Source organism: Aquarana catesbeiana, linkage group LG01 (genome assembly GCF_042186555.1).
Source record: "Aquarana catesbeiana isolate 2022-GZ linkage group LG01, ASM4218655v1, whole genome shotgun sequence".
NCBI lineage: Eukaryota > Metazoa > Chordata > Amphibia > Anura > Ranidae > Aquarana > Aquarana catesbeiana.
In genome coordinates, this window is record NC_133324.1 from 195220557 (window position 1) to 195242375 (window position 21819).

At 45.4% G+C, this 21819-nt stretch overlaps 1 protein-coding gene across 1 annotated transcript in view; it reads left to right on the plus strand.

Moving 5' to 3' along the window:
• The first annotated feature begins 7329 nt into the window (after positions 1-7329).
• Positions 7330-21819, plus strand: part of LVRN (laeverin) — a 252227-nt gene continuing 237737 nt past the window's right edge. The window contains exon 1 of the mRNA XM_073624650.1: positions 7330-8215. Within this exon, the coding sequence (XP_073480751.1) occupies positions 7587-8215 (629 nt within the window). The 5' untranslated portion in view covers positions 7330-7586. The remainder of the gene's footprint in view (positions 8216-21819) is intronic.

Sequence of the window (21819 nt, forward strand, 5' to 3'; positions counted from 1 at the left end):
AAGAACTTGCGGACGCTGGTATATCGAATAGTCGGCCTAGTGACGTATATCGCGCACAGGAAACCGACAAGCACCACAGGTGAGCGGGCTGCTTAAATACCCCCCGGGCTCCTCCCATAAATTCAGGCCACCATACTGGCCTTCCTACATATATATATATATCGGTGTATAACACGCACAGGCGTATAACATGCACATTCATTTTCAGAGGGAAGTTTCAGGAAGAAAAACTTACATTTTAAATAAGTAACTTTGAAGCAAAATAAGGGTCAGTGCCCATCTGCAGCCTCATCATTGCCTTCAATGCAGCCTGATCAATGCCCATCTGCAACCTCACAAGTGCCATCAATGCAGCCTCATCAGTCCACATCACTGCAGCAGCCTCACCATTGCCATCAGTGCAGCCTGATCGATGCCCATCTGCAGCCTAGAGGGGATAGGGAGGGGGGTGGGATGAGCGCCGACAGATTACATACAGTGAGAATCTCCTATGATAGACAGAACAGTGGTCCAATGGCAGCCCAGGAGATGGGACTTCCTATTACAGAGGCCACCAAGTAAACAGGCGTTTCTCACTGTATGTAATCTGACGGCGCTCGTCCCGCCCCCTTCCCTGTCCCCCCGAGGCAGCTAAAATTGAAGTATTGGCGTATAACACGCACACGCTATTTGCACCCAATTTTCATGGTGAAAAAGTGAGTGCTATACGCCAATAAATACAGTATATATATATATATTACACTGAAGCCACAGACACAGTTCCATGCACACCTACAATACAGGCCCAGTCTAGGGGATGTCTTTTTAGACTTAAACAGGAGAAAATGATGGTTCCAGGATACTCCAACATAATAATAGCAATCAACAGGAGGAGAATCTTTACAGTAAATCCTCACAACTACAGTCACACACGAAAGTCCCAAATTGAGTCCTACTCGCTATGTCACAGGATATTCACCACTCAGCTTCCACCGGGAGATCCTTCATGAGGGAAAAAAAAAAATCCTTCTCCAGACTAGGACTTCTGACAGTGCCTTCAACATTGATCCTTTACCAGTCTTCCCCAGGGCCTCAGCCCAGCTCCTGCTAAGACCAAGACTGTAGAAAAAGCCCTCTTTCCCATTTTCTCCAGGACCTCAGCCTAACTCCTTCTAAGGCACAGATTGCAATCCCGGACTCAGAAAACACTGCCTCCAGAAGCAGCAGCCACGAGAGAAATGGAACCCTCCATGGAGAGCAAAGAACATTTTGGAAAGGCCACCCAAACATTTATCAGCTCCCCAGCCACCTTCTGGGCACCTCCCTCCAGTAATTGGCTGGAGCATGCTGGTCATTTGACTCTCCCTGCCCTATATTCTGGAAGCTTCTTCCAGGAGCAGGTGGGAGAAACCAAACACCCAGCTTAGGAAAACCCTGACCAGACAAAAGCAATAGATCACTGCGCCAAGCCAAAAACTAAATTTAGCCTAGCAGCCTAAATAGAGGAGGGCCCTACACTTAGAATCAGCCATGACACCTTCTTTTTAGAAATATCTAAAAGGTAAGAAATATATATTTTTAAGTATGCTATGTGAATGGGAACTTAAAGTGGTTGTAAAGGCTGTAGGCTTTTTACCTTCATGCCTTCTGTGTATGAAGGTAAAAAAAAATCTTCAGTATGCAGCCTCCCCCGCAGCCCCCCTAAATACATACCTAAGCCCAATCTTGATCCAGCAATGTGCACAGGAGCTGCTGCTGTCTAAGCTCTCTGCCTCCTCATTGGCCAAGCCACAGCAATAGGAGCTATTGGATCCTAATGCTGTCTGTCACAGCCAGTGAGGAGGGACTGGTGGGTGGGGCTGAGACCTGTTCTGTGTTTCTTATTGACACACAGAGCAGAGCTCGGTAGCGAGCACGCACAAGTGCCCACATAGCCAGAACCTTGCTATGAGGGCACTCGGTGGGAGGAGCCAGAAGAGGAGGATTGGGACTGCTCTGTGTAAAACCGTTACAAAGAGCAGGTTTTTTAAAATCCCGTTCAAAAAGGAGGGGGGGGGGGGTAATAATAGGGACCCAAACAAACTCTTGATGTGTCATTTTTGAGATAGAAAAAGTTATTGAGGACATAGAGTCCTCAATCTCCTTCTCCTCTGCAGCCACAGCTGCACTCAATGAGTGAACAGGAAATGCTCTGTACGGTGTTTACAATGGTTCCGTTATGAATGAAGGCAAGAGTGTGTAGTACCAATCACTCTCTGTGTTCATTCAGAAAAAAGAAAGGAAGGATTGGTAAGCTTGAAAGATATGTTTCTCAATGCCTGCTCTCCTTCCTAAAATCTGATCTAAGCCTGTGGGCGTGCAACTGCTGACAGCCGGCCTGGAGGAAGATAAGGCGAAGCTGAGAGTTCTTCAGGGAGAGCCACCTGGGGATTAGGGGATCGGACTGCTGGGGGATCGAGGGCATAGGGAGGTGGAGGAGAGAAGAGGCATATGGGGACACAGCCTGCAGCTGCACAGGCTATGGGAACACTGGGTACAGTGTTAGGTAGCATAGAGGCAATGCAGTGGGGAGGATTGCTAGCTTTGTTCAGCGCTTAATTACAGCTATTTTTTTAATCAGCAGGATCTGTGGGACAGCTCTATTCATAGGCGTGCGCAGGGGGTGTGCCAGGTGTGCCTGGGCACACCCTAATCACTATGTGTGTTGCCGATTCCCCCTACTTTCCCGGGCTTCCCCTCTTGTTGCCCCCCCCCCCACCCTGCTGGCTCTCCTCTCCCCCTGGCTTGTGCGAGAGATGTTTCAAGATAAAGAGCGGGGAAGTGACTAGTAAATATTTCCTTTTCTAAATGAACACAGTGAACACACTCGCTCACTGTGTCCATTTATAACAGAAGCATAGTAAACTGTATAGTGCCTATCTATTGTATCTAGCACCTAGTGGACAGCAGGTGCAGTTTTTTTCTATTTTATTATATTTATTTCACATTTAGTTTATCACGGTTTGTTACCTAGAGCGAGTATTGATCTGGTTTATAGTAAACTGTGTTTACTATGCTTCAGTTTGTGAATGAACAGGAAGCCAATCAGTACAGAACACTTCCCATTCATTCACTGCCCTGTGCAGCTGAGGCTGCAGAGAAAGGCACATGGGCTTGAGCTTTGTGGTGCACACCCAATGCAATAGGCTGCGCACACCTATGGCTCTATTATAGGTTGATAGTCACTGAAGTGACAGTGAAACAGAAAGGGGAACACAGCCGATGTAAGGCATACTGACCTGGCCAGCTGGAAGCGGTCTTGTTCCACTGCACACCTTACATAGTTACATAGTAGATGAGGTTGAAAAAAGACCATCAAGTCTAACCTGTGTGTGTGCTTTTATTTCAGTATTGCATTGTATATCCCTGTATGTTGTGGTCGTTCAGGTGCCTATCTAATAGTTTTTTTTAATTATTGATGCTCCCCGCTGAAACCACCGCCCGTGGAAGAAAATTCCACATCCTTGCTGCTCTCACTGAAAAGAACCCTCTACATAGTTTAAGGTTAAACCGCTTCTCTTCTAATTTTAGTGAATGGCCGCGTGTCTTTTTAAATTCCCTTTTGTGGAAAAGTTTTATCCCTATTGTGGGGTCACTAGTACGGTATTTGTACATTGAAAGCATATCCCCTATCAAGCGTCTCTTCTCCAGCGAGAACAAGTTCAGTGCTCGCAACCTTTCCTCATAACTAAGGTTTTCTAGTCTCTTTTTTAGCTTTGTTGCCCTTCTCTGGACTCTCTCCATTTCCAGTACATCCTTCCTGAGGACTGGTGCCCAGAACTGGATGGCATACTCCAGGTGCGGCTGAACCAGAGTCTTGTAGAGTGGGAGAATTATCGTTTTATCTCTGGAGTTGATCCCCTTTTTAATACATGCCAATATTCTGTTTGCTTTGCTTGCAGCAGCTTGGCATTGCATGCCATTGCTGAGCCTATCATCTACTAGGACCCCCAGGTCCTTTTCCATCCTAAATTCCCCCAGAAGTTCTCCCCCCAGTGTATAGATTGCATTCATATTTTTGCCACCCAAATGCATTATTTTACATTTTTCTACATTAAACCTCATTTACCATGTAGTTGCCCACCCCATGAATCTGTTCAATTAATTACGCCCCATCCTGCAAGCACACCGCCCCAGTGTGAAAGCACTCGGGCTCTCACACTGGGGCTGCAGGGGAGGCGTGTTACAGGCTCTATTTTTAGCCCAAAAGCGCCTGAAAAACGCCTCAGTGTAAAAGAGGTCTTTGGAAGTCTGGATCCGCCAGGTGCCTGGACTGATGGCAGTCTCAGCCTTTCAGTGAGCTGCTGAGACAGCCGCTCCCGGCCCCTCCACAGCTCAGTGCTCCAGTGAGTGTGGAGGAGCAGAGAGGAGAGCAGCTGATTGACAGTCAGCAGCTCTCCTCTCGGGGAGCCGAGAGAACCGAGAAATTGGCAGCGTTTGATGGCTCGGTTCTCAGTGCAGAGATGCCGGGGGACAGATGCAGCATCGGACAGATGCTACATCCACCTAGGTAAGTATGATTAGGGAAAAAACCCCAAACCCATACTTCTCTTTTAAAGTGGTTGTAAACTCTAAAAAACAAAAACAAAAAAACAACCTGCAAGACAAAGGCATAATGAGCTAGTATGCATCGCATACTAGCTCATTATGGGGTTTATTTACTAAAGGAAAATCCACTTTGCATTACAAGTGCACTTGGAAGTGCAGTCACTGTAGATCTGAGGGGGACATGCAAGAAAAATATAAAACAGAATTTTTGCTTGTACATGATTGGATGATAAAATCAGCAGAGCTTCCCCTCATTTCAGATCTTCCCCTCAGATTTAAAGCAGGGGAATACATAGCCATCTTTGGCTATGGGGCTGTGTGCTTCTATTGATGTACACAGTGTGGGGAGACACAAATCCCTACATGAATGGATGGCTCCATAGAATGCTGCAACAGAAAGGAGTCACTCAAAAACAGGAAACCTGGGGCTGTGGTCGTGGCACCGTTTTTTTTTTTTTTTTTTTAATTAAAAGTCAGCAGCTACAAAATACTGTAACTGCTGACTTTTAAAAATCAAGTACTGTCCTGTTCATGAATTCTAACGCTGTTTTTCCTGCAATCCAAAAGATTGGGGGATCAACTCCCAGAAAACCCTGCATAAAGGAGGGGTCTTCTGACAAGTACATTCATTTCACCTACTTGAGGCATTCTAAATAAATTTCACAGCTGTTTTTCTGCAGCCAACTTTTCTCACCGCTGTGGGTCCCTGGTGCCACCATCTCCAATTTGGGAGCTGGCGATGACTTTGAGATGAATGACACCTGACTCCCCACTTCACACGCACAAGATTAGACAGCACAGGGAGACTGGTCCTGCGGCCTCCTGAGACATGGGACGTGTCCCAGTAGGCTATGGGGGGGGGGGGGAGTGACATCATCCTCACCTATTCAAGGATTGCGGAAGTGGGAGCAGGTATCACCAAAAAAAAAATACTCGCTCCCCCTTTCTCCTATATATTTTTATTGCGCATTTTTGAGCGTTTGTGTTTACAAGTGTTTTTTCTCCTGAACACTCCCCTCTGCTCATTTTTCAGCCCCAAATGACCACAAAACATTTTATCTATCTATCTATCTATCTATCTATCTATCTATCTATCTATCTATCTATCTATCTATCTATCTCTCTCTCTCTATATATATATATATATATAGTAATACCTTGGATTACGAGCATAATTCGTTCCAGAAGCATACCTGTAATCCAAAGCACTTGTATATCAAAGCGAGTTTCCACATAAGAAATAATGGAAACTCAGATGATTTGTTCCACACCCACTGCTGGTGTATGCAGTACTGTATGTGGCCAGAGGTGCGGGGGGCGCTGGTGACGCTTGGGAACTGTTAACACTTTTGGGTGCTCCAATGCACATTACGCCCGTCCCATCCAGCTGGGAGTGTCTCCGAGCATCTCCGAGTTCTCCAGCTCCCCCGGACCTCTGACCACATAGGGTAATACATACACCAGCAGCTTGAGTCCTGCTCCTCTTGCAAGACAGCGCTTGCAAATCAAGTCAGGATTTAAAAAAAATAAAGCTTGTATTTTGCGAAACGCTCGTATACTGCCTTACCTGCAAACTGAGGTATCACTATATATACATAAATATATATATATATATATATATACACCACTGTGCCGCTATATATATATATATATATATATATATATATATATATATATATATATACACACACCTAGAAGTAAGAAGGGTTGCTGGTTCAAATCCCAACCACAACACCATCTGCCTGGAGTTTGCATGTTCTCCCTGTGCCTGTGTGGGTTTCCTCCGGGTACTCCGGTTTCCTCCCACACTCCAAAGACATGCTGGTATGTAAATCAGATCCTGTCTAAATTGTCCCTAGTATGTATGAATGTGAGATAGGGACCTTAGATTGTAAGCTCCTTGAGGGTAGGGACTGATGTGAATGTGCAATGTATATGTAAAGCGCTGCGTAAATTGACGGTGCTATATAAGTACCTGAAATAAACATATACCGGTATATATATATGTGGAATGTATCCAAAGAAAATACAGTGGTTTCTGAAAAATGCTGAACACTTATAAATGCATGTTTACAAGCGCTCGGGTGTTTTATTTTTAGCATAAAAACTATTCTTCAGAATGCAACTTTGGAGGGTTTTTTTCTGCCTCCAAACTCCTGAAAATGCCTATAATGTGCATGATAAATAGCTAACACAGAGGGGAGCCAGAGAAAAAAAAGCTCAAATGCCTGTAGAAGCAGCTTCTTTTTTTTTTTTAGCTGCAGTGTGCATGGGTGCCCCCACTCTGGATGAAGGAGCACAGGAGCACCTTTGGACAGCAGCATTGTCAGTCTGGGGAGTGGGGAGTGTTTGATTTACTAGCAGATTTAAATAAACTAAAAAAAAACTGCAGCTAATACTTTATATTCAGTTACAGCACATAGTTTTTTCTTTTTTTTTTCCTTTTTGGGATAAAGGTTTTACAAAATAAATATTAGCTGATCATTGTAAGCACCCCTGCCAGTGGCACATGGTTTGCCTCATCTCTGTAACTTATACATTCTGCAGGAGAGCTTGTTCTTTTAAAAAATTGTCAGAATTATTGAGTGATAAGGGAAGAAAAGGCTTAATAAAGAAAAGAAATGAAGAAATCACATGTAATAATTGGTAAGCAGCAATCCAATAAATGTTTGATTTTGGGTAGAATGTCTCTTTAAATCGGCGGATCTCTGCCCCCTGGCAGTACCCCAGCCTCTGTCAGTGTACAGACTGCTGTGTAAGAATGAAAGTATGAGAACTTGAAAGGAGAATGTCCATAAGTGAGTGATCCGAGCCCCCTCCTCCATGTCCTGGTTGTAGAGTACATAGGATTGGAGTTGCAGGAGGCAGTCGGTCGGTGGGTCGGTGGGTCGGTAGGTACTCCTCTGGTCCTGAGTTGTGCCCAGTGATGGAGGGTGCCCCCTCCTCTGGCACCCAGTGACACACCCAGGCGGGGTATATATATATGTGCAGACATAGAAGGAGCGGGTGAAGTGTGTGCTATGATGGGACCCAAGGCTTCCTCCGGCTTCTACCTGAGTAGGACCTCGGCTCTGCTCCTGGCTGTGCTCCTGGCTGCTCTGCTTCTGGCTCTCATCGTCCTGGCGGCTCTGTATGGCCGGACTATGGGATCAGAGAGAGGAGGACAGTCTGATCCGGAGGATTCCATCATCTCTAATATCACCGAATCTCCCTTCTCCTTCACCCTCCCTACAAAGACTCCCGGACCCCCCGGAATATGGGACCACCCCCGGCTACCCCCTCACCTCTACCCCGTCCACTATGACCTGGAGCTATGGCCGAGGATGGAGCCGGACGGGGAAGGGAAATATCTCATGTCTGGTCAGGTCACCATCACCGTCCGCTGTGTGTCCGACACCGACACCATACTACTACACTGCTATAAACTCAATGTCACCCGGGTACTCATCACCTCCATAGAGGAGACCGGGGGGGACATCAATGTCACCAGGATCTGGTACTCCTCCAGACATCAATACCTGGTCCTACACCTGGACACAGCGCTACTACAGGGGAGGAACTACTCCTTATACCTGGACTACACAGGAACCCTCAGTGATGACTACTCAGGACTCTTCATCTCTCACTACAAGGACCTGGAGCAGGAGAGGTAAGTCGGCACACTACTCCTATCTACCCACCATATAGGGGGCATTGGAGAACCTAAACTCCACCAGATAATCAGTCCTAAGGGGCTCCTTCCCATCACAGTGCATGGATGTGGGCTGCGTGTTTAGAATGCCTTGGCATGCATTTTACTTTGGTTTTGTTTTTTTTTATTTTGCCTTGCAGTGCGTGGTGTTTATTATTATTATTATTATTATTATAGAGGATTGATATAGCGCCAACAGTTGGCACAGCGCTTTATGAAATGTTTATGTGCATTTGAACGTGTTGTGCTGAAAGAAAAGTAATAAATGATGTACTTTTTTCAGCACTGGATAAATGCAACACAACACACTGGTGTGACCGGCATTCATAGGAAACCTTTTTTTTTTTGTGGCTGCCATGCGTTAACAAAGTGTTCACAAACGCACTCAGTACATCCAGGGCTGGTGCAAGGTTTTTTGTGAACCTTGGCACCCCAGATGTTTTGGAATTACATTTCCCATGATGCTCACCCACACTGCAAAGTGCAAGGAGCATCATGGGAAATGTACTTCCAAAACATCTGGGGTGCCAAGCTTCACCATCACTGCCCTAGGCAAAACCTCATTTTGCCACCCCCCCTTGGCTCCACCCCTGACTCCACCCCCTTTGCCCTGCCCATGTATACCCCACCTTTTTAATGAAGTGCCCATCAAATGCAGCCTTACCAGTGCCCATCAAATGCAGCCTCACCAACCAGTGCCCATCAATGAAGGTTTGCTTGCTTCCATTCATTCGGGAGTCGGGACACAGACACAGTCATCCACCGCCGCTGTGCCTCTGACACCATGTGCGAACAGAGCAGGGGCTGCCTGCGTATGCTGAGACTTAGTTGCTTGATACAGAGGGAAGAGAGTAGGAACACCAGTGGCCGGGTGCCCTAGGCAAAAGTGCGCCCTAGGCGGTTGCCTAGTTTGCCTAGTGGTAGCACCGGCCCTGATCACATCTGGTATAAATGAACCCTTAAGCCCCACACACACACTATTAGATTTTCTGCAGATTTTTGTCTTCAGATTTACCAAAACCATATAATATGAGATCAAACCTTAAGAGCTTCAATTTGTATGCAATCAGTCAGGCCCTTGCACTACATGGTTTTGGTAAATCTGAAGACAAAAAACTTCAGAAAATCTAATAGTGTGTATGGGGCTTTAGTGTCGGTTCACACAGGGGCAACTTCAAAGTCTTCCGACTCTGAAGCCACCCCGTACAGCGCAACTTCAGTGCGGCTTGTGAAAACAACTTCTGTATAGAAGTCAATGCAAGCTGCTCCAAAGTCACCCCAAAGTAGTACAGGAACCTTTTTCTAAGGCGGAGCGTCTTGAGTCGCTCCTATTAAAACAGTTCCTTTGCAATGCATAGAGCGCGACTTCGGGCGGCTACGTTTCCTGACAGGTCGCCCCTGTGTGAAATGGGATTTAGGCTCCATTCACACCAAAGTCATACGACTTGGGTGCGACTTGGGTTTTGACTAATGACAATGGACAACTGTTGCATGTACAACATTCAGGTGGGACTTTCATGTGACTTTTAAGGGTTCCCATTGCAGTCTATGGCACTCAAGTCGCATGAAAGTAGTGCAGGAACCTTTTTAAAGTTGCTGTTGCTGATACACCGTTCCTTCACCGCCCCAAAGATGCTGCTTGCAGGACATTTTTTAACATACTGGCAGCGCAGCGCCCCAGTGTGAAAGCACTCGAGCTCTCACAATGGGACTGCAGGGGAGGTGTTTTTCAGGCGCTTTACATGCGTTATTTTTAGCCCAAAAGCACCTGAAAAACGCCCCAGTGTGAAAGGGGTCTAACTGTTGTCAGAGGAGTGGGAGAAATGGAGGACCAGCGGAACTACCCTTTTGGGTGAACTTCTGCTTTAACCACTTCCTGGGCTTACTTTACCGGGAGGGCGTCCATGGATGACCTCCTGTGATTGCTCTGTCTGTCGTTCGGACACAACTGATCACAGATTGTGGTAAAGGGCCAATCACCAAGTGATCAGCTGTGTGCAATGACAGCTGATCACAATGCAAACACATGCCGGTTATCGGCTTTCCTCGCGCTGATAATCAGCTTGTGTGAAAGGAACATATACATTAATAACCAGGACACTGATTATCAGTGCAGTCTCAACAGTGCCCACCAGTGCTGCTAATCAGTGCCCACCAGTGCTGCCAATCAGTGCTGCCAATCACTGCCCACCAGTGCTGCCAATCAGTGCCCATTAGTGCTGCCAACCAGTGCCTATCTGTGCCCTGTCAGTGCCACCTATAAGTGCCTCCTCATTAGCGCCCACCAGTGCCACCTCATCAGTGCCCATCGTTGCAGCCTATGAGTGCCCATCAGTGCCAACTCATCAGTGCAGCCTATCAGCGCATATCAGTGAAGGGGAAAAAGTACCTGTTTGCAAAAGTTTTTAACAAACTATGAAGAACTTATTTTTTTCCAACATTTTCTGGCTTTTTTTCGTTGTTTAGCAAAAAATAAAAAACCCAGTGGTGATTAAATACCACCAAAAGAAAGCTCTATTTGTGTGAAAAAAATGATTACAAATTTCATATAGGTACAGTGTTGTATGACAGCGCAATTACATAGTTACATAGTAGGTGAGGTTGAAAAAAGACACAAGTCCATCAAGTCCAACCTATATGTGTGATTATATGTCAGTATTACATTGTATTTCCCTGTATGTTGCGGTTGTTCAGGTGCTTATCTAATCATTTTTTTGAAACTATCAATGCTCCCTGCTGAAACCACCGCCTGTGGAAGGGAATTCCACATCCTTGCCGCTCTTACAGTAAAGAACCCTCTAGGGGTACCCTAGGGGAAACCCGTAGTTTAAGGTTAGACCTCTTTTCTTCTAATTTTAGTGAGTGGCCACGTGTCTTATTAAACTCCCTTCCGCGAAAAAGTGTTATCCCTATTGTGGGGTCACCAGTACAGTATTTATAAATTGAAATCAAATCCCATCTCAAGCGTCTCTTCTCCAGAGAGAATAAGTTCAGTGCTAGTAACCTTTCCTCATAACTAATATCCTCCAGACCCTTTATTAGCTTTGTTGCCCTTCTTTGTACTCACTCCATTTCCAGAACATCCTTAATAAGGACTGGTGCCCAGAACTGGAAAGCATACTCCTGGTGCGGCCGGACCAGAGTCTTGTAGAGCGGGAGAATTATCATTTTATCTCTGGAGTTAATCCCTTTTTTAATGGATGTCAATATTCTGTTTGCTATGTTAGCAGCTGCTTGGCATTGCATGCCATTGCTGAGCCCATCATCTATTACCCTGTTTCGCCGAAAATAAGACCTAGCGTGATTGTCGGTGATGGCTGCAATATAAGCCCTACCCCCCCAAATAAGTTCTTGTAGGTCTTATTTTCAGGGTAGGGCTTATTATCGGGGAAACAGGGTAGGGCATATTTGGGGGGTAGGGCTTATACTGCAGCCATCACTGACAAGCACGCTAGGTCTTATTTTCAAGGAAACAGGGTAGGACCCCCAGTCCTTTTCCATCCTAGATTCCCCCCAGCGGTTAACCCCCCAGTGAGTAGATTGCAGTCATATTTTTGCCACTCAAATGCATTATATTACATTTTTCTACATTAAACCTCTTTTGCCATGTAGTTGCCCACCCCATTAATTTGTTCAGATCTTCGTACAAGGTTTCCACATCCTGCGGAGAAGTTATTGCCCTGCTTAGCTTAGTGTCATCCGCAAATACAGAGATTGAGCTGTTTATCCCATCCTCCAGGTCGTTTATGAACAAATTAAACAGTACTGGTCCCAGCACAGAACCCTGGGGGACCCCACTTCCCACCACTGACCATTCTGAGTACTCCCCATTTATCACCACCCTCTGAACTCGCCCTTGTAGCCAGTTTTCAATCCATGTATTCACCCTATGGTCCATGCCAATGGACCTTATTTTGTACAGTAAACGTTTATGGGGAACTGTGTCAAATGCTTTTGCAAAATCCAGATACACCACGTCTACGGGCCTTCCTTTATCTAGATGGCAGCTCACCTCCCCATAGAAGGTTAATAAATTGGTCTGGTAAGAACGATTCTTCATGAATCCATGCTAATTACTGCCAATGATACCGTTTTAATTACTAAAATCTTGTATTTAGTCCCTTATCATCCCCTCCAAGAGCTTGCATACTATTGATGTTAGGCTAACTGGTCTGTATTCCCAGGGATGTATCTTGGTCCTTTTTTAAATATTGGTGCTACATTGGTTTTTCTCCAATCAGCTGGTACCATTCCAGTCAGTAGACTGTCAGTAAAAATTAGGAACAATGGTCTGGCAATTACTTGACTGAGCTCCCTAAATACCCTCGGGTGCAAGCCATCTGGTCCCGTGACTTATTAATGTTAAGTTTTCCGAGTCTGTTTCTAATTCTGTCCTCTGTTAACCATGGAGGTGCTTCCTGTGATGTGTCATGAGGATAAACACTGCAGTTTTGGTTACTGAAGCCCCCGATTCCCTCGTGAAGACTGAGAAGAATAAATTCAATACCTTCGCCATCTCCCCATCCTTTGTAACCAGATGTCCTTCCTCATTCTTTATGGGGCCAATATGGTCCGTCCTCCCTTTTTTACTGTTTATATATTTAATGAATTTCTTGGGGGTTTTTTTGCCCTTTTCCGCTATGTGTCTTTCGTGTTCTATCTTAGCCGTCCTAATTGCACCCTTACATATCTTGTTGCATTCTTTGTAAAGTCTGAATGCTGATGATCCCTCAGCCTTGTATTTTTTGAAGGCCTTCTCCTTTGCTTTTATATGCATTTTTACAATAGAGTTAAGCCATCCAGGACTTTTGTTCGCTCTTTTAAATTTATTTCCCAATGGGATGCACTGGCTAATGCCCTTATTTAATATGCTCTTAAAGCAAACCCATTTTTCCTCCGTGTTCTGGGGGGCGTGATCACCTGGTGACCATGGCCCCTAAAATGTAACAGTCCCAGCATGCCCAGGGACTGTGATGGCATAAGGGGGCGGGGTCTCCACCTATATAAGTCACAGCGCTCAGAGAACATTCCAGCCGGAGAGACCGTCGCGTCAACATTGAAAGAAGAGAAGAGGGAAGAAGCCCAGAAGCCAGAAGTCCGGGCCTCCGCTGGGAAAAGAGCGGCATGAAGATAGCGGAGGAGCCGGCAGAAAAACTGGAACACCGGGAGCAGAGGTTGAACACCGGGAGAAGAGGCCGGAGGGACCCCTGAAGTCGGAAGAAGACTCCCGAAGCTGGAAGAAGACCCCACTGGAGCTGTCTAATAAATTACTTTAAAAACCTGTGTAGTGTGTTTTATTATTGACACCTTTTTCCTTCGGTAAATGGGTAGGGGTACCATGTACCCCATACTCATTCACATAGGGTGGGAGGCCAGGATCTGGGGGCCCTCTTATTAAAGGGGGCTCCCGGATTCCGATAAGCCCCCCGCCCGCAGACCCCGACAACCAAAGGCCAGGGTTGTCGGGAAGAGGCCCTTGTCCTCCTCAACATGGGGACAAGGTGCTTTGTGGTGGGGGGGCCCCGCAGGATCGGGGTCTGGTATGAATTTTGGGGGGGACCCCACGCCGTTTTTTCGGGGTAGGGGGTTCCCCTTAAAATCCATACCAGACCTAAGGGCCTGGGATGCCCCGCGCTCTCCGCAATAGGAAAATTTGTTTTTCCTATTGCAGCGAGCGCGAGATGCAGTAACCTGTCCCTGCGTCGTATCTGGTCCATCGGACCAGCATACAGACGAACGGGCTTATGGACTTTTTTTTCATTCAAAATGTGACAGCACTGAATGCTGAAAATTGGCCTGGACAGGAAGGGGGTAAAAGTGCCCAGTAGACAAGAATTTAAATACTTGGAAAAAAGTAACCTAATGAATTATGTCAAAAAGGAAAAATTACATATTTCATGGTCTTATGCCCTGTACACACGATTAGATTTTCCGACAACAAAACCGTAGATATTTTACCGAAGGATGTTGGCTCAAACTTGTCTTGCATACACACGGTCACACAAATGTTGTCGGAAATTCTGAACATCAAGAACGCGGTGACGTACGGCGAGCCGAGAAAAAGGAAGTTCAATAGCCAGTTCAATAGCCTTCTGCATGATTCAGAGCATGCGTGAACTTTTTTGCGATGGACTTCTGTACACACGATCGGAATTTCCAACAACAAATTTTGTTATCGGAAAATTTGAGAAACTGCTCTCAAACATTTGTGTGTGGAAATTCGGACAGCAAATGTTTGCTGGAGCATACACACGGTCGGACTTTCCGACAACAAGCTCACATCGAACATTTCCCATCGGAAATTCCGATCGCGTGTATGCGGCATAAGACTTTATATCTAGGTGTTCATAACAAGGACCAAATTGGTCACTACGAAATCATTATCACTCTTATGCCAACAAATGTTGGATGTGAGCTTGTTGGCTGAACATTTGTTGGCGGACTTTCTGCCAACAAATGTTGGCTAGCAGGTTCTCAAATTTTCCGCCAACAAAACGTTGTTGTCGGAATTTCCGATCGTGTGTACACAAGTCCGACGCACAAAAGTTCACGCATGCTCAGAATCAAGCAGAAGGAGCTGCACTGGCTATTGAACTTCCTTTTTCTCAGCTCGTCATACGTCTTGTATGTCACCGCGTTCCCACGTTCGTAATTGTTGGCCAACATTTGTGTGACCGTGTGTATGCAAGACAAGTTGGAGCCAACAACCTTCGAACAAAAATCCACGGTTTTGTTGTCAGAAAGCCCGATCGTGTGTACGGGGCATTAGGCTTCACGTACAAAGGACGTTTGAAAACCTCTTCTGAGCGCTGGAACTTGACAGCTAGTAAGCGACGTTTAAAAACGTCCGTTTTGCCGCTTTGACATGCCACGTTTATGCACGTTTCGCAGCGTTCATGAGCGTTTTCATTTAGAAGCGTTTTTTTCCAGATTGGATCAGTATACCCTCCTAAATGCCTACAATGCAGGAAAATCTCTGTCTCTCGCTCTCTCTTTCCTATAAACGCGTTTTACCACGTTTAGACACGTTTGCACCCTGTTACAAACATTTGACATTTCAAATACCAATAAACCTCCGTCCTGAATGCAATTTTTTGCTTTAAAAAAAATGCCACTAAACTCAACTGCCTCTAAATGACTATAAACTACTCAGTGTAAATGTACAGATAAGATAAAAGAGGGCTGCTAAAAAAAAACGCCCAACTGCTCCTAAACGTCCGTTTATCAGCAGCAGTGTACATGAGGCCTTAAAGAGAACCTGTCACCAGATCTTTTGTTTGAACAAGACGCTGGTCACAAAAACTTTAATTTAAATACAGTAACTTCCTTAACAGCCACAAAGGATGCAAATCCACTTTGTGTGCACTAAATGTCTTTGCAACCCAGTTATTACCTTGTAAAATAGCAGTGAAATCATCGCTGTGCCGCATGGAGGGGACAGGAGGGGACTGAGACAAGACCAGTCACAATGAAAGGGAGCAGCACTGACCAGTCTTTACTATAGGAAGTTCCTGCACAAAGTACACCAGAATTCAAGGAAGAATACACATTACTCTTGGATTTAGACAAGATTTGCTTATCTTATCTTGCAGTTCAGCTTTAAATACAGGTGTACAAGTATATTATGCATTAAATATTCACTCATGTTCACACCTCAGACATTTGAATCAATTTATATGTAAAATGAACCTGTGCTTTACCCATGCAGGGCAAGGTAACAGGTTCACTTGTGCCCCCCTACCAAGCTGCTCACATCTTCCTTTATTTCCCCCACTGCTTTGTTTGACCTGCCAGCAGGGAAGGGAGGATTGCAATTTACACCTAAGGCTCCTTTCACGTGGGCAATCCAAATGGTGGTCCTATTCCCCATCCGTCTGGCGGATCGGGTCAAATCAGATGGCATTGGATGGAAACGGACAGGCAATTGCCCCCTTCCGATTGCCCCATAGAGGAGAGTGGAATTGTGTCCGCTATGCAGAGCGGACACGGACCTGTCATCCACCTGCTCAGCGGGCATCACCGGAGAGATCCCCCGCTGAGTTAGCGGATTCCGCTTCATGGAGGCGCCTGTGTGAAAGGGCCTTAGGACTCTCTCCTCATCCATGGGCAAAATACAGGTTTGCTCTTGACCCTCTTTAGACCCTTGCAGTTGCCAACTAATGGCAGGGACCCAAAAATCAGACTGGCAACATTTCTTGAATGCAGCACATCACAACTTAAGGCATATGGGTTGTGGTGCTCTGCGGTGCAGAACTATTGACACCTACCGTACTTTAGTGTTGGGTTACTGCGCATTACCAAGTACTTTGTGGTAATGCGCAGTGACATGCTCTTGCATTTTACAAATATTACCACAAGGCGTAAGTCTGAAGAGGCCTTTGTGTATGTATAGTAGGGAAGGATTGATGTTTATTGATGTTTGTATCTCCTTTGAGAAGATTTAAAGCAGAGTTCCGCCTATTTTTTTTTTTTTTTAAAGTCAGCAGCTACAAATACTGCAGCTGCTGACTTTTAAAATAAGGACACTTACCTGTCCAGGGCGTGCCCGCCATTTCAGCACCCGAAGCCGACCCGTCCCTCGGCTCTCGGGTTAAGGCGCCGCCATCTTTGGTAAGGGAATCAGGAAGTGAAGCCTTGCGGCTTCACTTCCTGGTTCCCTACTGCGCATGCGCAACCCGCGCTGCGCAATCCCACTGGTCCCTGCTATCTTCTGGGACCTGTGTGTCTTCCAGAAGACAGCGGGGGGGACGGAGAACACACCGGAAGTGGCGTAGATACCTGCGGGTGGCTCGGCTATCTATGCCCGGAAGTGGGAGCAAAATACCTGTATTAGATATCTGCTCCCCCCTCCCCCTGAAAGGTGCCAACTGTGACACCGGAGGAGGGGAGGATTCCGAAAAGTGGAAGTTCCATTTTTGGGTGGAACTCCGCTTCAAGGCTAGTTCATGCCACAAAAACGCAGAACGCAAAAACTTCAGATCCATGCCGGATGCATTTCTGCATGTGCGTTTTTAATGCCTTTTTGAAGTGATTCCAGATGCTTCTTTCTTTTTTTTTTCCTGTTTTTTTTTTTTTTTATTGTACTGGGGTTTGCCTTTTTGATGTGTTTTACCACTTTCCAGTACAGTTCTGTGCAGGAAAAATTCAAAATGTTCTTTTTTTTCTGGTATGCCCTGGAACTGACTGCACTGGTGTGAACTATGCCATTGGAAACCATATGACCTACTTTCCATGCATTTTTGATGCATGAAAAAAACGCACTGACCTGCATGTGGGGCGAACTGGCCCTTACCCTCATAATTCATTCTAAATTTTTTACAGTTGTCTTCATCTCCCGGACAAGAAATGAAGGGAAATCTTCCCAGCAGCAACAAGGCAAAAAAAAAAAAAAAATCAAAAAACATAACTGGATTTATTCCTTCCCTACTACATCCAAAATGTTATAAACGTTAAAAAAGTTATGTCTATACACTTGTTAGCATTAAAGTTGGGGCTCCTTCATACAGCCACCCAGTGCATTTCATTTTTGTTTGATTTCCAAAAAAAAAAAAAAAAAAAAGCTCAGTGGAATTTCATAGAATGCCCACAGTAATGTGTGTTAAATGAAAAGCACATGTAGGCCATGCTGGCCGTTATCAGGGAGGGCTGATCCAGTGCTTGGATGTAGATAAAAGTTTGAAGCAGATGTGCAGAGGAGACAGACGACGGGAGAGTACTGAAATTACAAAGCAGAAGTTTATATAATTGCACAATACAAGCCAGAAAGCCAGACAGCATAGTACAGATTGATGAGTAACGAGTAAATGCTCTGACTAATTCCTCTACGTGCCACATCTTTGATCAGCAGACTACATGATTGAAGCTTTGTAATAGATAGGCCTGATTCACACCTATGCATTTTTAATGCTTTTTGCATTTTGCAGATTTGCACTACAGAATGTGTTACATAGGAAACCATGTTAAAGCAGGATTCTGACCAGGATTTTTTTTGCTACAAACACTGTAGCTGCTGACTTTAAATAAGTACTTACCTGTCCTGGGTGCCCGCGATGTTGGCCGCCTGAGGTCCCGCACCACCATCCTAACTAAGGGAAACAGGCAGTGGTGCCTTGCGGCTTCACAGCCAGTTTCCTACTGCGCACGCGCGAGCGGCGCGGCGCTCTGTGAATGGCCCCGTGGTTTTCTGGGAACACACACAGTTCCCAGAAGGCAACGGGGCCACTCACTGAGGAGCAGGACACGCCGCGGAAGAGGCAGGAATAGGAATAGGCAGATTAGGAAGACTGCCTAGCAACAAGGGTTCAGGTAAGTTTAAAAAAACATTTTTTTTCAAATGTTTTTTTTTTTAATTTTTAAAAGATTTTTCATGCTATTTTTTATTTTAGGGTGGCCCTCCACTTTTAATGGACTGTGGTGCAAAATGCAAAAAGCACTAAAAATGCATAGGTGTGAATCAGGCCTGAGGCTCCATTCACACTAATGCGTTTTTTGATGTATTTTGCATTCTGCAGAAATGCAGGGAAATTTTTTAACATGGGTTCCTATGGAACACGTTCACATCAATGCATTTTTGTTCCTGCGTTTTTGGAAAGGGTCGGGGACTTTTTTTACCCGCAAAATGCAGCCTTTTGCATGTAAGGCTCGATTCACACCTATGCATGTTGCTTTTGAGCGTTTTTGGAGGTTTTTTTTTCATGCTTGCCGCGTTTTTGAGCCGCGTTTTTGCCGCGTTTTTGCGGCGTTTTTGCCGCGTTTTTGCCGCGATTTGCGTTTTGTGTTTTTGTTTTTTTTTTTTTTTTTTTTCATTTTTTTTACAGTCTTAAAAAAAATTACAAAAAAAAAACAAAAAAAAAAAAAAAAAAACGGCAAAAACGCACCAAAAACGCACCAAAAACGCATCAAAAACGCTGCAAAAACGCTGCACTTGCGTTTTTGATGCTTGTCCATTGAAAACCATTACATGCAAAACGCTGCTTTTTGCATGAAAAAAAGTCCCCGACCCTTTCCAAAAACGCAGAGATACAAAAAAGCATTGATGTGAACATGTTCCATAGGAACCCATGTTAAAAAATTCCCGTGCATTTCTGCAAAATGCAAAATGCATCAAAAAACGCGCTAGTGTGAATGGGGCCTAATAGACTTCAATGGACCCACATCCAAAACGCAAGTACCGCATTTTTACCACGATTTTGCCACGATTTGCGGGTTTTTTTTACACTGTAATGCCCCGTACACACGAAAATGTCCGATCGGAGCGTGTTGTCGGAAATTCCGACCGTGTGTGGGCTCCAACGGACATTTTCCATCGGATTTTCCGACACACAAAGTTTGAGAGCAGGTTATAAAATTTTCCGACAACAAAATCCGTTGTCGGAAATTCCGATCGTGTGTACACAAATCCGACGGACAAAGTGCCATGCATGCTCAGAATAAATAAAGAGATGAAAGCTATTGGCCACTGCCCCGTTTATAGTCCCGACGTACGTGTTTTACATCACCGTGTTCAGAACAATCGGATTTTCCGACAACTTTGTGTGACCGTGTGTATGCAAGACAAGTTTGAGCCAACATCCGTCGGAAAAAATCCTAGGATTTTGTTGTCGGAATGTCTGAACAAAGTCCGACCTTGTGTACAGGGCATAAGAGTTGCTGGCTAAAAAAAATTGTGAAAAAAAAACAGCGTGGGGTCCCCCCCATGTCCATACCAGGCCCTTGGGTCTAATATGGATTTGGAGGGGACCCCCCATGCCAAAATAAAAAAAATGGCATGGGGGCCCCCAAAAATCCATACCAGACCCTTATCCGAGCATGCAGCCCAGCAGGTCAGAAAAGGGAGGGGATGAGCGAGCCCCCCCTCCTGAACCATACCAGACCGCATGCCCTCAACAAGGGGGGGTGGAGTCCCCCCCACCCCAAAGCACTGTGCCCCCATGTTGATGGGGTCAAGGGCCTTTTCCCGACAACCCTTGCCCGGTGGTTGTCGGGGTCTGCGGGCGGGGGGCTTATCTGAATCTGGAAGTCCCCTTTAACAAGGGGGCCCCCTTGTTAAAGGGGACAAGGGGGCATTCACATAGGGGGGTAGGAATCTAGGGGCCCTCTTGTTAAAGGGGGCTTCCAGATTCCGATAAGCCCCTCGCCCGCAGACCCCGACAGCCACCGAGCAAGGGTTGTCTCGAAGAAGCCCTTGTCCCCATCAACATGGGGGCACGGTGCTTTAGGGTGGGGGCGCCGAGCTCCCACCCCCCCATGTCGAGGGCATGCAGTCTGTTATGGTTCAGGAGGGGGCGCTCGCTCGTCCCCTCCCTTTCCTGACCTGCCGGGCTGCATGCTCGGATAAGGGTCTTGTATGGATTTTGGGGGGGCGGCCCACACAATTTTTAAAAAATTTTGCCGTGGGGGGGGGGGGGGTTCCCTCCAAATCCATGCTAGACCCAAGGGCCTGGTATGGACCTGGGGGAGCACCCCACTCTGTTTTCTTTCATAATTTTTTTTTAGCCGGCAATTCTTTTTTTTCACATGCAGCTGTCAGCGGGAAAGCCCGCTGACAGCTGATGACTCAAACCTCAAACACACCTTGAGGTGTTCACATTAAACACTGGTTAGGCATTCGGTTAACCCTTTTCTCGCACCTTTCCAGCCAGCGTCATTAGTACAGTGACAGTGCATATTTTTAGCGTCTTAGTGTCACTGATTACCCAAAAGTGTCAGTGTCAGAATGTCCGCTGCAATATCACAGTGCCCCTATAAGCCGCTAATCACCGTCATTACTAGTAATAAATAAATAAAAAAAAAAAACAATCAATATACGCTTATTGGGATTTTTTTAGCAAAAATATATAGCAGAATACATATCAGCCTAAACTTATGCAGAAATTACATTTTTAAACATTTTTTATTGGATATGTTTTATAGTAGATAGTCAAAAATATTGTTTCTTTTTTTTTTTCAAAATTGTCAGTCTTTTTTTGTTTATAGCTCAAAAAATAAAAAACGCAGAGGTGATTAAATACCACCAAAAGAAAGCTCAATTTGTGGGAAAAAAGAGTATACATTTTATTTGGGTACATCTTCGCTTGACCACGCAATTGTCAGTTAAAGTAATACAGTGCCATATCGCAAAAATGGCCTGGTCTTTGGGGGTAAATCTGCTGGAGGTCAAGTGGTTAAGACACTCTGTTTTAGCATGTGAGCTGGTGTCCACTGTGTAGTGGCAGTGAAGGGCGGTGCCTTGCATTGTTACAATGTTAGGCACTTTTTACCTTTTTTAAATATTATTGAAAAGTTACCAATTAAATTTCATAAACTCCTATGCACTAAAGTGAAATTCTGACTTTAGGTGAGCTGTGGTGTGTTGCAGAAGAGTGGAGCAGATCTAAATTTTTACACAACACACTGCTACCCCCTTCAAGGCAATGTTGTGGTATGAACAGGGTAAGCCTATGTCGATCTGTGCAGATTAATGCAGATCACAACACATGATGTGAACGAGCCTACAGTGTCACTTGAGTGACAGCTTTGAGTGTCCTGGCGCTGCTGACATCGCATTCAAGATGATGGGATTT